At 40.8% G+C, this 12,301-nt stretch overlaps 1 protein-coding gene across 2 annotated transcripts; it reads right to left on the bottom strand.

Moving 5' to 3' along the window:
* Window positions 1-272: 272 nt before the first annotated feature.
* LOC121809773 (respiratory burst oxidase homolog protein C-like) lies at window positions 273-7,545 on the bottom strand. Of its 2 annotated transcripts, XM_042210573.1 has the most exons (11): window positions 7,334-7,545; window positions 7,219-7,267; window positions 5,939-6,052; window positions 5,324-5,743; window positions 3,973-4,359; window positions 3,800-3,895; window positions 3,029-3,144; window positions 2,796-2,898; window positions 2,268-2,341; window positions 1,272-1,837; window positions 273-697 (listed from the first exon to the last, which is right to left on the bottom strand). In XM_042210573.1, the coding sequence occupies exons 1-11, from the start codon at window positions 7,489-7,491 to the stop codon at window positions 588-590; spliced, it is 2,193 nt and encodes a 730-aa protein (XP_042066507.1). In that variant the 5' UTR covers window positions 7,492-7,545; the 3' UTR covers window positions 273-587. The 2 variants fall into 2 exon arrangements, with proteins under 2 accessions (XP_042066507.1, XP_042066506.1); XM_042210572.1 differs by lacking the exons at window positions 7,219-7,267; window positions 7,334-7,545 and having other exon boundaries at window positions 5,324-5,783.
* Between the last annotated feature and the right edge of the window lie 4,756 nt (window positions 7,546-12,301).

Genomic DNA, 12,301 nt, shown 5'->3' with positions numbered 1-12,301 from the left:
GTTTTTTGGTGTGTGAAGTTTATTGAAAATAAAGAAAGCAAGGTGAGAGATTTTGTGTAATCGTGAATCACGTGGCGTTACAGTTTTACATTAATTGTTCGAAACTAATGTTGGTTTATTACCAGATGGAAATTGTTCATAATTTCTTTAGTCCCAACAGAAGATTTTGGATAAACATAAAATCTCAACAAACCCTACACTAAATGTCAAAAGGCATATCACTCTCCTAAACCAAAATGTAAAGAAAAAAAAGATAAACAACAAAAAGCATGTAACTAAAATTACACAAAATATACATTTATAATTGAGGTGGGTGAGGAACCACCAACCCCATTAGGCCATTACATAACAACACCATCATTTATTATCTTCCATTCATCATCAAAGAGGAATATAATAACCAAATGGGATCCCACAGATTATCTTTTGCTCAATCAAGCATGACCTACTACTACTCTATTTACTTGCAAAAAGAAGGCAACAAAATTATATAATTGAATTTATCGATATATAATATCCTCTTTTTGTAGGTTGAGTTAGTCCACCAAATTGGGACATCTTCACAATCAAACAAGTCCACTAAAATGTCAAAAGTTTTCTTTGTGGAACTCGAATTTGGTTGAGGTCTTGTGAGAAAAATCACAAGCTAGGTTTCTTAGTTCCGCCACCGGTGGCGGTGCACCACAATAAAACACTCCTACAAAAAAGGAAGACAACATTTTTTTCAACTTAGTTAATAAAAGAATTTCCCTTTCAATGATTTTGTACCACGTCCATGTTATAATTGACGTCCAATGCAAATTACTTGCGTGTTTGAATTAATGCATGTCTATTGTGTTGATTTAGTGAAATAATTGCAATTTAGACAATGACCTCCTCATATCTATCGACTATAGTACATGACAGAGAAAAAGCACTACCACCTCCACCACATGTCTATACCAATTTTTCTTTGATGAAGTGATAAGATGTTGAAAATCTAAGTCATGAAATTAGTAATCGAAAACAAATTTTAGGATATGTGAAAAATGGATTTTTTAGGTTGACAATTATCTTAAATTGATAACTGACAACTATGTCAACATGAAGATATTTGTATGTCAACTAAATGTAGTTCACATACGTATGTCTTCTGCTGACATTTATATTTACATGTCAACAGAAGACATACGTATGTCAAATACATTTAGTTGACATTCATAGTATATGTTGTTATATAGTTGTTGGTTATCTCTATGAATAATAAGGAGTATATGTGTATAGAAACTTACCAACTCTTGAATTAGGATGATTGAGAGCAATTCTTTTGTAGACAGTCCTCCAATTGGGCTTAGCAAAATGTGACTTAACCCTAGTCCCAGACACAATGTCTACTCCATTTTTAGCATGATTGATCGATTGAAGCATAGCAATTAGGGCAGATCGAGCATCCCCTTCTTCATACACACTTGTGCAATAATTGTGCATTTCTATCACTCCTTTACAATCCATTTCAGCAACCTCGTTCATCACACCCTTGAACCATTCGAACGAGCCTTGCTCTCGAGTCACCCAATAGAAGTAAGCCCTTGTTGTCTTGAAGTCGTGCTTCTCGCTGCCCGGCCCCATTTTTCTTTTATGCATTGGGGAGAAAAGCATGGGGCCGGGTTCGCTCCCCTCCCCCTCCTCCATTGCATTCTCCTCTTCTTCCATTGCTTTAATATTGTTCACGATGTCCTTCACAACACTGATCATCGGGGTTGCCCCAATCCCGAGCCCTACCAATAGGACCACGTCGTAGTCCTTGTAGTCTTGTGTTGGTGCTCCGTAAGGACCATCTATTAGTACTTTTGGGAAGCTGCATAATAGTGACATTTACGTGGTATCTATAAGATCTTTGAAAATTTGTCACTTATTTCCATTTATGTTCGTCCCAAAAAATTTGTTACCTTTCACTTTTATCATTTTTGGTGGTGGACCTCACATTCCACTAACTCATTCTTACTCACATTTATTATAAAGCTAATATATAAAAGTAAGACTCACATGCCACTAATTTTTTCAATTCACTTTTTGTTATATTTCTTAAAATCTGTGCTCGATCAAGGGTGACAAATTATTAGAGACGGTGGAATTACAATCAAATTCTACAAAAGTATATAATCGCATCTGAAAATGAAATCTGATGAACATATCTTTTGATAGGATTTAAAACATAAAATTATGTTATATTCTAATTATTTTAATCATCCATTTCATTAGAAATGATTATTGAAGTATGGACTTACTTGGGATTATTTTCTCCTTGCAAAATGTCAGCTCTGAGAAGCCCACTTTTGCCTGTAGGTGGCGGCTGACAAACCTTCCAAAGAATAAACATAAAATGCACATTAAATTCCAAACAAACGCAAACAATGTGTACACAAAGTGAATAAATATATAAAAATAAATGGTAGACCAATCTTGGAATATCACACTATAGTAATCAAAGAATTTCGTTGGATATATTCCTCATCGAAACAAGACAAAGACCAAGAAGATTAAATATCTCACTATTAGTATACTGCAGCATTTCAAATAATTCAGTAAATAGGTAATTTATTTAGTCTCTAAAAGGGTATACTAGTTTTCGTAAAGTTGTTTGATATAAATATTGGAGCATCTCTTAGCTTCTAGGTTGATGATTGAATTAATAAAATAATCTGCAATAATTAAAAGAATGATCCAATGGTGAGCACGATGTGAATTATATAGATACATAAAACAAGACAAATTTAAAGTGAATACATATATACGTATTAATTTAATTTAATTACCTCTGAGAATACAGTTTTGAGTTGTCTGGTCCAGTCACCAAGTGTGCGAATGTGAACACTCAGATAATCTTCCATGGGAGCTGATGTTATCGAAAAAGGGTGCCTGCAATCAGTTAAGTAATCCAATAATCCTAATTAAGACCACATTAGCAACTAATTAATTATTTGCAGCCTGCCAAACCAACAATAATTATCCTAATGTAAATTTAATTAATCTGATTATGAGCACATACCATTCGAATGGAGAAACAGCTGCACAGTTGACAAAGATATATTGTCCACTTTTATAGTTGAATCCTTGAGGCTTAGACATGTGCAATGATAGCACATTCCCAGGATAGACAGCCACCTTCACTCATCAATAATTCCATTCCATGCACATAAATATTATCAGTACTAACATGACAATATATATTATCCCTCTGTTCCATAATAAGAGTTCTAATTAATTTGAGCACGAATTTTAAGAAATGTAAAAAAAATTGGATTGAATAAATTAGTGGAATGTGAGTCTCATTTATATATATTAGTTTTATACTCCTTTGTCCCATAAAAATATGAGCATATGAAATGACACATGATTAATGCACAATTGGTAAAGTAAGAACGATAAAGAGAATGGTAGTTAAAGTACTGTTAGTGGATAGTGAGACTCACATTATTATTAGTGTTAAATGAGTTATAATGTTGAGCCATATATAGTGGTATAAATAGTAAATAAATTGATGTATATGAGTAATGAGTTGAGGATAACTTTCCATATTTTTATGGGATTGATGAAAAGGGAAAGTGCACATATTTTTATGGGACGAAGAGAGTAATAAAATATGAATAGAATAAGTTGGTGGAATATGAGGCCTACTTACCATTTATAGTAAAAGTGAAATAGAACTCTTATTGTAGGACAGACGAAAATGACAAAATAAGACTCTTATTTAGGGATGGAATGAGTAATGCAAATTTAGAAAAAATAATGTAATCATGAAATTTGATGTTATATTTACCTTAAGGATCTTGACAGCTTTGATACTGGATCTGAAGGCTCTAATCAATCTTTCTGCAGCATAAATTGTGATAGGAATGGCCAGATACATCCATGTCTGCCATTACAATATTTTGTCCATACTTTAATATAAACACAATTGTAAAAGGAAGAGGAATTATTAGGAGAACTCACTGTTTTTTTGTACCATTCATGGGTCATATATAGCTTGATTCCATGAACAATGAGGAGGGCATAGACAATGATGAATAGGTGGTGTGAATACCAAAATGCATTGAACCCTGCAAGCTTGTCCAAAGGCTTTGGGAGATGCACTTTGTTCCTTCTAAACATTGGTGATGCTAGTGTGAAAGCAATTGCCATTAGTATCACCATAACAATCCCTGTCACACCTTCACATCCTTTCACATAATGCCAATAACTACTTGGCTGATCCCTTCCAAAATATTGCACCACCTTCTCGTACTCCTCCGGGCGAGCCCGGAGGAGGCGAGGAAAATCGCACGTCAGATGGCTTATCGCATGTACTCCAACTCCTATTCCAATGGCCATGGCAATCACCTATACAATAAATTTGCTTATTAAAATTAAGGGTGGATATTTGTTTTCCGAACATTGCTAAACTATCAATTTTGGTCCATAAGTTTGAAAATATTTTTGAGATCCATTAACTTCGATGTAATATCTTTTGAACTATTTTTTTTTACTATTTTAATTTTTTTGGATGACAAAAGCCCATGAAGGACATTTCAGTCTATTCTCTCTTCTTTTTTTTATATTTTAATTTATCTCTCTTAATTTTTTTGCCCCTTTCTTCTCTTTTTCTCTCTTCTTCCCTGTTTTTTCAGTCTCCCTTTTAATGAAGGGCAAAAAAATTAAGAGATAAATTAAATATAATAACAAAGAAAGAAAACAAATAGACTGAAATTTCCTTCATGGGATCGAGGGTATTTTCATCCAAAAAATTATAAAATAGTGAAAAATAATTCAAACAATATTACATTGATATTAATAGACCTTAAAGATATTTTCAAATGTTACGAACCAAAATTAATAGTTTAGCAAATTTCGCGGACAAAAAAATGTTCCCTCTAAAATTAATTAATTAATATCAAGATAAGTTTAATATAATTAAGTATCTATTACTAAAAGGTACTGGTATTAGTAGGACCACGCCCACCTACTACATTGGAATTAAGCTTTTAAAAATGTATAGCCTTTGATTGGAAAAATGTAAAGGCTTGTATCACCCAAGACTTTATTCAAGAAGAATAATTGTAGTAGTATATGTTAATGATTACTCATGTTAGGTTGCTAATTATTCATTCATTGCTAACTGCTAACTACTAACTACTGTATGTCAATAGCCTTGTTATATATGTCACAAAGATATTTATATATCAACTAAAATGTCTTTTTGTTAACAAGGTTGTTGACATAGTTAGCGGTCAGCAATGAATGAATACTGATCAGGTCGCTTTTAATGATAAGGAGAAAAAGAAGAATAATGAATAGAGTAACCAACCTTATGGAAATTGATATTGTCATCAAAGGCAACCACAGCACCCAACTTAGTTCTGTTCCTGAGCCAAGTGATGGTGTTGCGGCACATCGGCAACAAGATCAACGCCATGTTGAGCTTGAGCGTCTCGGCCGCGCCCTTGGCAGCGCAAACGCAGTGGCCCATCACAGCAAACCCATTCTTATTTCTGTACTCCACATATTTGTAGGCGAAGAGCCCCGCCATCGCTCCCATCCACACCGCCATCACCCACACTCTCTGCCAATTGTCCGCCACAAAATACCGCCCGTCGCTGTACAGCCGCTGCAGCACGTGCTCCTCTGTCCGCCTCAGCTTCTCGCTCAGCATTTTGCTTAGATTCCGGCTCTCTCCCCCGCCCGGCTGCACTGCCCCTTGCAGCAGGAGCGTCTCCAAGTTCTCTATCTGAATATTCATCATCCATTTTCGTTGATTATTACTTCATCTGTTCCATTAAATATGAAACGTTTTCCTTTATGGGCTGTCCCATTAAAAATGAAACGTTTCCTAAAATAAAAATACCATCACTTTTTCTCCCTCTTATTTTATTCTCTCTTCATTATTATTCTCGATATCATTGAGTTTTAGTTCAACTTGTACCATTATATAACCCAGATTGGAGGGGTCTAATTCTTCCATGATTAATCGTGCATACTCATCTGCCTGCTGCTGGATGTTGGATAGCCTGTTTGCTGAGGCGCTCAGCGTTATAATCTGCATAATTAAACATTAATTAGTACTACTCCTTCTGTCTAACCGACTATGAACCACTTTCCTTTTTGGTTTATTCCTACCTAAATAATCAATTATTAAGATTGGAAACATCTTTATTCTATGACTAAAGTCCCTTTTTGGTCCTTAACATATAGCGATTTTTTTATTTTGCTCAAAAACATTATCTTTTGAATTATTCGGCCCCTCACGAATAAAAACAGGTCACATTTGGTCCATTTTAGACGGAACCGTCAAATTTTTGACGGTTTTAATTATCGGGTCACAAATCCGTCACTAATTTCAAGATTCTCCACCGTTTCGCACTTTTTCTCGTTCAAATCCCTAATTTCTTCCTCCAGCTTTCGCAGCTTGCCCGCCACAATTGTCACCTCCGACTCCGCATTTTCGGCGGCGACGTGATTGATGTCGGCACTTTCACTTCCGAAGAGGACTTTTCTGAAGAAGCCGCTCAAGGGTTGAGAAAAACTGCGAGTCTGTTCATCGGCGGTTTCTGCGGATTGAGCCGAAAGCGAGAATGAGCACAGGGGAATTGAAGAGAGGTGAGTAAATTTGGAAGGATTGGATGAAATGAAGAAGGTGAGAGTATGATTTCTGACATGAAGAGTGCATATGATTTTGAGCGAAATCATTGAGGAAATATATCAGTAATTGGAGAATTTGCAGTGGAATGAAATTCAGGGTTTTGGCGAAGAAGAAGAAGTGTTATGGGGTTTACCAAACTGAAACGTCGTAGCTTAGGAGATTCGCCGCGGCGGCGATGAAGCTGGATTTTCCGGTGTCGGATTGGCCGTAGAGGAGATAGCTCTGCTTCCAAATGCGGCCGAGCTTGTGGTAGTACGGTTTAGTGACGGATTTGTGACTCGGTAATTAAAACTGTCAAAAATTTGACGGTTTCGTCCAAAATGGACCAAATGTGACCCGTTTTTAGTTGTGAGGGACCGAATAATTCAAAAGATAATATTTTGGACCAAAATCAAAAAATCGCTATATGTTACGAACCAAAAAGGGACTTTAGTCTTATTTTATTCGTCTCTTTTACTTTCCTCTCGCCATTTAACGCATAAAATAAAACTGCATAAAATTTCGTACTTCCCAAGAAATGAGTCATTAGACGGAGAGAGAACCAAAGAGAGAAAAAAAAGTACCTCTCTGACTTCATCTTCAGTGATTCTTCCATCTGCATCTTTATCAACCCTGCATTCAATAATTAATTCAAAATGTATATACGCGATTAGAAAAATAAAGTTCAATAATAATTACATGTCAAAGAAAGTTTTAAGTCGACAGTCGAAACTCTGATCCGCAATCTGATCCCAGAAATCATTGAGCTGCTCCTTCGTAACAGACTCGCCGGAGATATTCCTCCGCCGCGACAGCGCATCGAATAACTCACCCGCAAACTCATTCGACCCCTTCATCCCTACACACAAAAAAATCGAAATGGAAGAGTGAATCACATAAATAAATCGAAAAGTAAAGGAAGAGTGAATCAGAAGAAAACAGAAAAAACAAGTTGATGGCTCCGCGAATTTCTGATGTGAGTAAATGCTGGTAGAGAATGAAAACTGCGACACAAAGAATTTACGTGGTTCGATTTACTGAAGTAAATCTACGTCCACGGGAGAAGGGAGGGCAAGATTGTATTGCTTGATCTGGGATTACAGCTTACAACACAGACTTGCTATATGGTATTTTATCTCTAGAGAGCTTAACCCTTTTCTATCTGATCTAAGTTCTATTTATACATTGAACTAGGATCGTGGTTTGCAGCCCCACTAACAAGATCGTGGGTGAGCAATAACTGCTCAATAACTGCTTCGTACCACTAAATAGATCGTGGGTATAGTGGAGGTCGTGGAGGCCTTTCATGAGTCCACTAACTCCTAGTTCGGTCGAATGCGGAGACCGAACTGCTGGACTTCACCGATCAGCTCTTGCCGATCTGAGAGGAGAGCTTGACTGGTCGGCTTTTACCGAGCTGTAGGCTGAGTCCGAACTCTTTGGTCGTGCCGAACTCTTTGGTGCCGAACAGATACTCTTTCTTGGGCTCTGGGCTGATGGGCCGTCACTGTTATTGGGCTTGCCATTAGGGTTTAGTTCGTACCCCATCACTACCCCCCCCGAAAAGCGAAGTGAATCACTTCGGCGAGGTGAGTCACTTCGGCATTCTGGATAACGGTAAGGGGGAGGCTGACGTCAGGGGACGTGCCTTGCGCGTGCCTGCATTAAATGCGACAGTAAAATCCGGCCGTTGAATCCTGAAAAGGTGGAATTCGAAACAGTGCGACGATTTTGAAATCTTTTCCGAATCTGATAAATATGCTCTTTCTTCCTCATTTGAACACTTTTGCTGTTGCGTCTTCTATACTCTCTCTTTCTCGAGAAATTTTCTTCCGCTTTCAAGAGCTTCTTCAGACTTTCTTCACCTTCAAAAAGTAAGAAAAATGTCTTCTTCTTCTTCTTCGGAGTCGGGTAGCGTTAGGAGAGGCGGTAAGGGGTCTTCTGGCCGGAAAGAGTCCGGGGAGAAGACCGTAGAGTATTTCCATAGTATTTTGAGTAAGGATACTGTGGTATCCCTACCCGAAAAATACTTTTTTCCTGGGGGGAGGGCGGTGGTACCTGACGGTGATCATAGGGCTGACTCCCCGCCGGAGGGGTACGCCACCGTGTACGAGGCCTGCTTAGAATGCGGGCTTCGTTTCCCCCTCCCTTCTGCCTTTATAGATTTACTAGATTTTTTTCAGCTTCCTTTAGGCCAAGTGACTCCGAACTCTTGGAGGCACTTGTCGGCCTTCGCTGCCGAACTCCGTAGGTTAGGAAGGGATTTGTCTTTGAAGGCGATCCTTAAATTCTTTCAATTTAAGAGGAAGGGGTCTTGGTTTTACTTGATCCCTTTACAGCCCTTTAGGGCCTTTTGTAAAACGAAGTGGCCGAAGTGGCAAAATCGCTTCTTCTACTATGATAGGACCGCGGCTCCTAGTTTTCCCTGGAGAGGGCCGGAGTCCGTTATCCGTCATCCTCGGCCTGAACCGTTGGACGAGCTCGATGGCGAGCTCAACAAGATTCCCATAGTTAGGAAACAATACACGGAGTCTGAGCTCGTCAAGGGCGACGTCGTGTTCGACATCTCGTCTTCGGACGAAGAGGCCGAGGGTGAGGATTTCTCTTTATCTTTATGCTCTACTGCTTTAACGAAGAAAATCTGACTTTGCTTTCTTGCTTTTTGGCAGTGTACATGCTGAATAAGGCTAGCCGCAAATCTTCGGAGTCCAAGGAGCCGGAGAGGCCGAAAACCACCAGCTCGGCGTCTGATGCCGAGAGGACTCCGAAAAGGCAAAAAACCTCTTCGGATCCGAAGAAGCCGGAGTCGACTTCGGCAAAGGGGAAGGGGAAGGCCCAGAAGCCCCCGAGAGCGCCAGAGAAAGATGTGGTCTTGGCGCCTCCTTCGGAACATATCTGTGAGCCGTTTTTATGGCCCACGGACTTCGCCGAGGTGAATTCTCTTCTTGATTTTCTGGCCTTGCTTTTTTTCTTGTATTTTTTTGTGGCCCCTTTGTTGACTTTTTTCTTTATTCATTTTCAGAGGAACGATATGCTCTCCAAGCTCGTCGCCGTCGAACTCTCCAAAGCGTCCAATGACTATGCTGAGATGCAGAGGAAGTTGGCGGCTGCTTGTCATCGGGCCGAACAGGCTGAGGCTAACTTTGAGAAGGCCAGAGCTGCTAGGATTTCGGCCCAGGATGAAGCTCAGTTTGCCAAAAACCAGCTCGTCATCCAGCGGGAGCAGACGAAACGGAGGGATGCTGCTGCCGTGGTTGCCCAAGGGGAGGCTCTCCGTGTTTACACGGAGAAACTCTTTTTGAGCAGCCAGTTCTCGGCCTTTGTCGGTAGTCTGGTAAGGCTAATCGCCGATAAGGGCGAGCAGGGGGCCGACGTCGTGCTGCCTCTGTACAGCCGAGAGATAGCAGCTCGGCTTCAGAATCTGCCGCTCCTTGAGGAGCTCGCTTCATCCTCGGTCCTGCTTTCTGCAGACCGAGTCCGGAGTTGTCGAGCTGATCGGGACGAGAACCTGGAGGCTATCTTTGCCTCCGTGGGACCCGTTTCACCCGCTTCGACTTACAACGGAGAGGGTGAGGCCGAGCCGCTGGAGCTGGAGGCCGAAGTCGAGCGGGCCGGGCATCCGGAGAAGGAAGCCGATCAGGAGGCGGAGGCGAGGCCGGCAGGATGCGAGGCCGAGGCTGAGGTAGCTCAGGAGAAAGAAGCTGAACCAGACCAAGGAGCCGGAGACGAAGCTGGTGGAGTATGATTTCGTCTCCCTTCTCTTAGTCTAGTTTCTTCCTTGTAAAATGGCCTTGAAGCCCTCCTAGTGTAAAAAATTTTCCTTGTGAATGAAAAATTCTCTACACTTGTCTTCGTATAGCTTTTCGTACTCGCCTTTATTCCTGTTGTATTTTACTATCTGCTCGGTACAGCTGCCGAACTAATATAGCTGCTTTGTACTCAAGGAGATGGAGATACTTCACTGGAAACGGCTGTACTCTTCGGCTTTAGACGAAGCTGAGAAAAGAGCTGTAGCCGATCAGACGAAGAATGACGAGCTTCTGGCTCGTTTAGTGAAGCTGGAGGCCGATAATAAGGACTTAGAGTCCGATAAGAAGGATCTGGAGGCCGAGCTGAATACGACCATTGCTGAGAGGACTGCGTACGAGGATTACATCCGTGTGCGCGGGGGAGTGACCATATCAGATGTTCAGAGTCGAGTTGACGAACTGTGGGAGGAATATCATGTACTCCGGAGGAACAATGCGCTGGAGAGCTCGGCTTGCCAACAAGTTGTGAAATCATTGCGGCGCTGGGCTTCTCGGTACAACATCATTCTTTCCCGGCGTCCCGCAATCGAGAGATTCCTTAGGCATTTCCCGCCAACAGATGCTCGCACTCCAGATCAAGCCTTTGGTTCCCTTGTTCAAAATCCTACTCCAAGTCAACAACGAACTCCGGAACAGCCGGAAACGTCAAGACGAGAACGGGCTCAGGAGCAACCGGAATCGTCAAGACAGGGACGGACTGAAATTCGCCGAGGAGTTGTGACTATGAGCGAGCAAGATCAGCAGATGCTTATTGCAGAGACTCTTCATCGCCGAGGTGTTAGGACTTCTCGGGCTCGGGGAAGAGGCGTTGGGTCGAGGATAGCATCTCGTCGACCTGCTTATTCTTCATCTGCTCGGAACAACCGAACTCGGCTTCCAGAGGATTTTGCAGATAGGTGGCTTAACTTCAGCAACCCTGGACAGTAGAATAGTCCTTTGTAATAGCGTAACGCCATTTTGTAGGGTAGCGGAGTTGTATGCCGAACAAGATTTGAAAAATGAAATTTTGTTTTCGCTTCTAACACTGTATTTACAGCTTAGCGAAAAAATTTCATCGTACTTGTCCTCGGTCTTATGAAGTAAACTTCTTTGACCGGACTTGGTCCTTGGTCTTATGAAGTAAACTTCTTTGACCGGACTTGGTCCTTGGTCTGATGAAATAAACATCTTTGACCGGACTCGTCTTTGGTCTGATGAAATAAACATCTTTGACCGGACTCGTCTTTAGTCTGATGAAATAAACATCTTTGACCGGACTCGTCTTTGGTCTGATGAAATAAACATCTTTGACCGGACTCGTCTTTGGTCCGATGAAATAAACATCTTTGACCGGACTCGTCTTTGGTCTGATGAAATAAACATCTTTGACCGGACTCGTCTTTGTGTTCTAATTTGGCGATTTTTGTCGCCGGGATCGAACTTTCCCTTGTCCTAATTCGGCGAGTTTTATCGCGTGGATCGGACTTTCCCAGTTAACCGAAGTGGTCTTATGCAGTAAACCTCTTTGACTAGACGTGGTCGTCCCCGGTCTTATGAGGTAAACTTCTTTGACCGAACTTGGTCGTCCTAATTCGGCGAGGTTTATCGCGTGGATCGGACTTTCCCTTATTGCAGTTCGTTTCAGACGAAGTGCTTATTTCTTAAGCCGAATTGTGGTCTTGTATCTTCCCGAGAAGCTTGGACTCACAATCGTTGGCTTATTGCAGTTCGTTTCAGACGGACTGCTTGTTAAGCTGAATTGTGGTCTTATATCCTCCTTAGAAGCTTGGACTCACAATAGTCTTTAATAATCGATCTAAAAAGGGGATCAGTCTTTAAAGAACGATATACCTTGGTACCATTTGTAAGAGACGACAAG

This window comes from Salvia splendens, chromosome 6 (genome assembly GCF_004379255.2).
Source record: "Salvia splendens isolate huo1 chromosome 6, SspV2, whole genome shotgun sequence".
NCBI classification, from domain to species: domain Eukaryota; kingdom Viridiplantae; phylum Streptophyta; class Magnoliopsida; order Lamiales; family Lamiaceae; genus Salvia; species Salvia splendens.
The sequence above is the reverse complement of the archived record's forward strand: the minus strand, read 5'-3'. Positions and strand labels throughout refer to the sequence as shown.

What these genes read in the sequence shown, in the direction of transcription:
- LOC121809773 (XM_042210573.1), bottom strand. Translation starts at nt 7,491, where the DNA reads ATGAAGGGGTCGAATGAGTTTGCGGGTGAGTTATTCGATGCGCTGTCG. An exon ending in ATGAATGGTACAAAAAAACA is followed by an intron (nt 3,896 to 3,972) that starts GTGAGTTCTCCT and finishes TTGTAATGGCAG; the next exon opens with ACATGGATGTATCTGGCCAT. An exon ending in GCTGTTTCTCCATTCGAATG is followed by an intron (nt 2,899 to 3,028) that starts GTATGTGCTCAT and finishes AACTGATTGCAG; the next exon opens with GCACCCTTTTTCGATAACAT.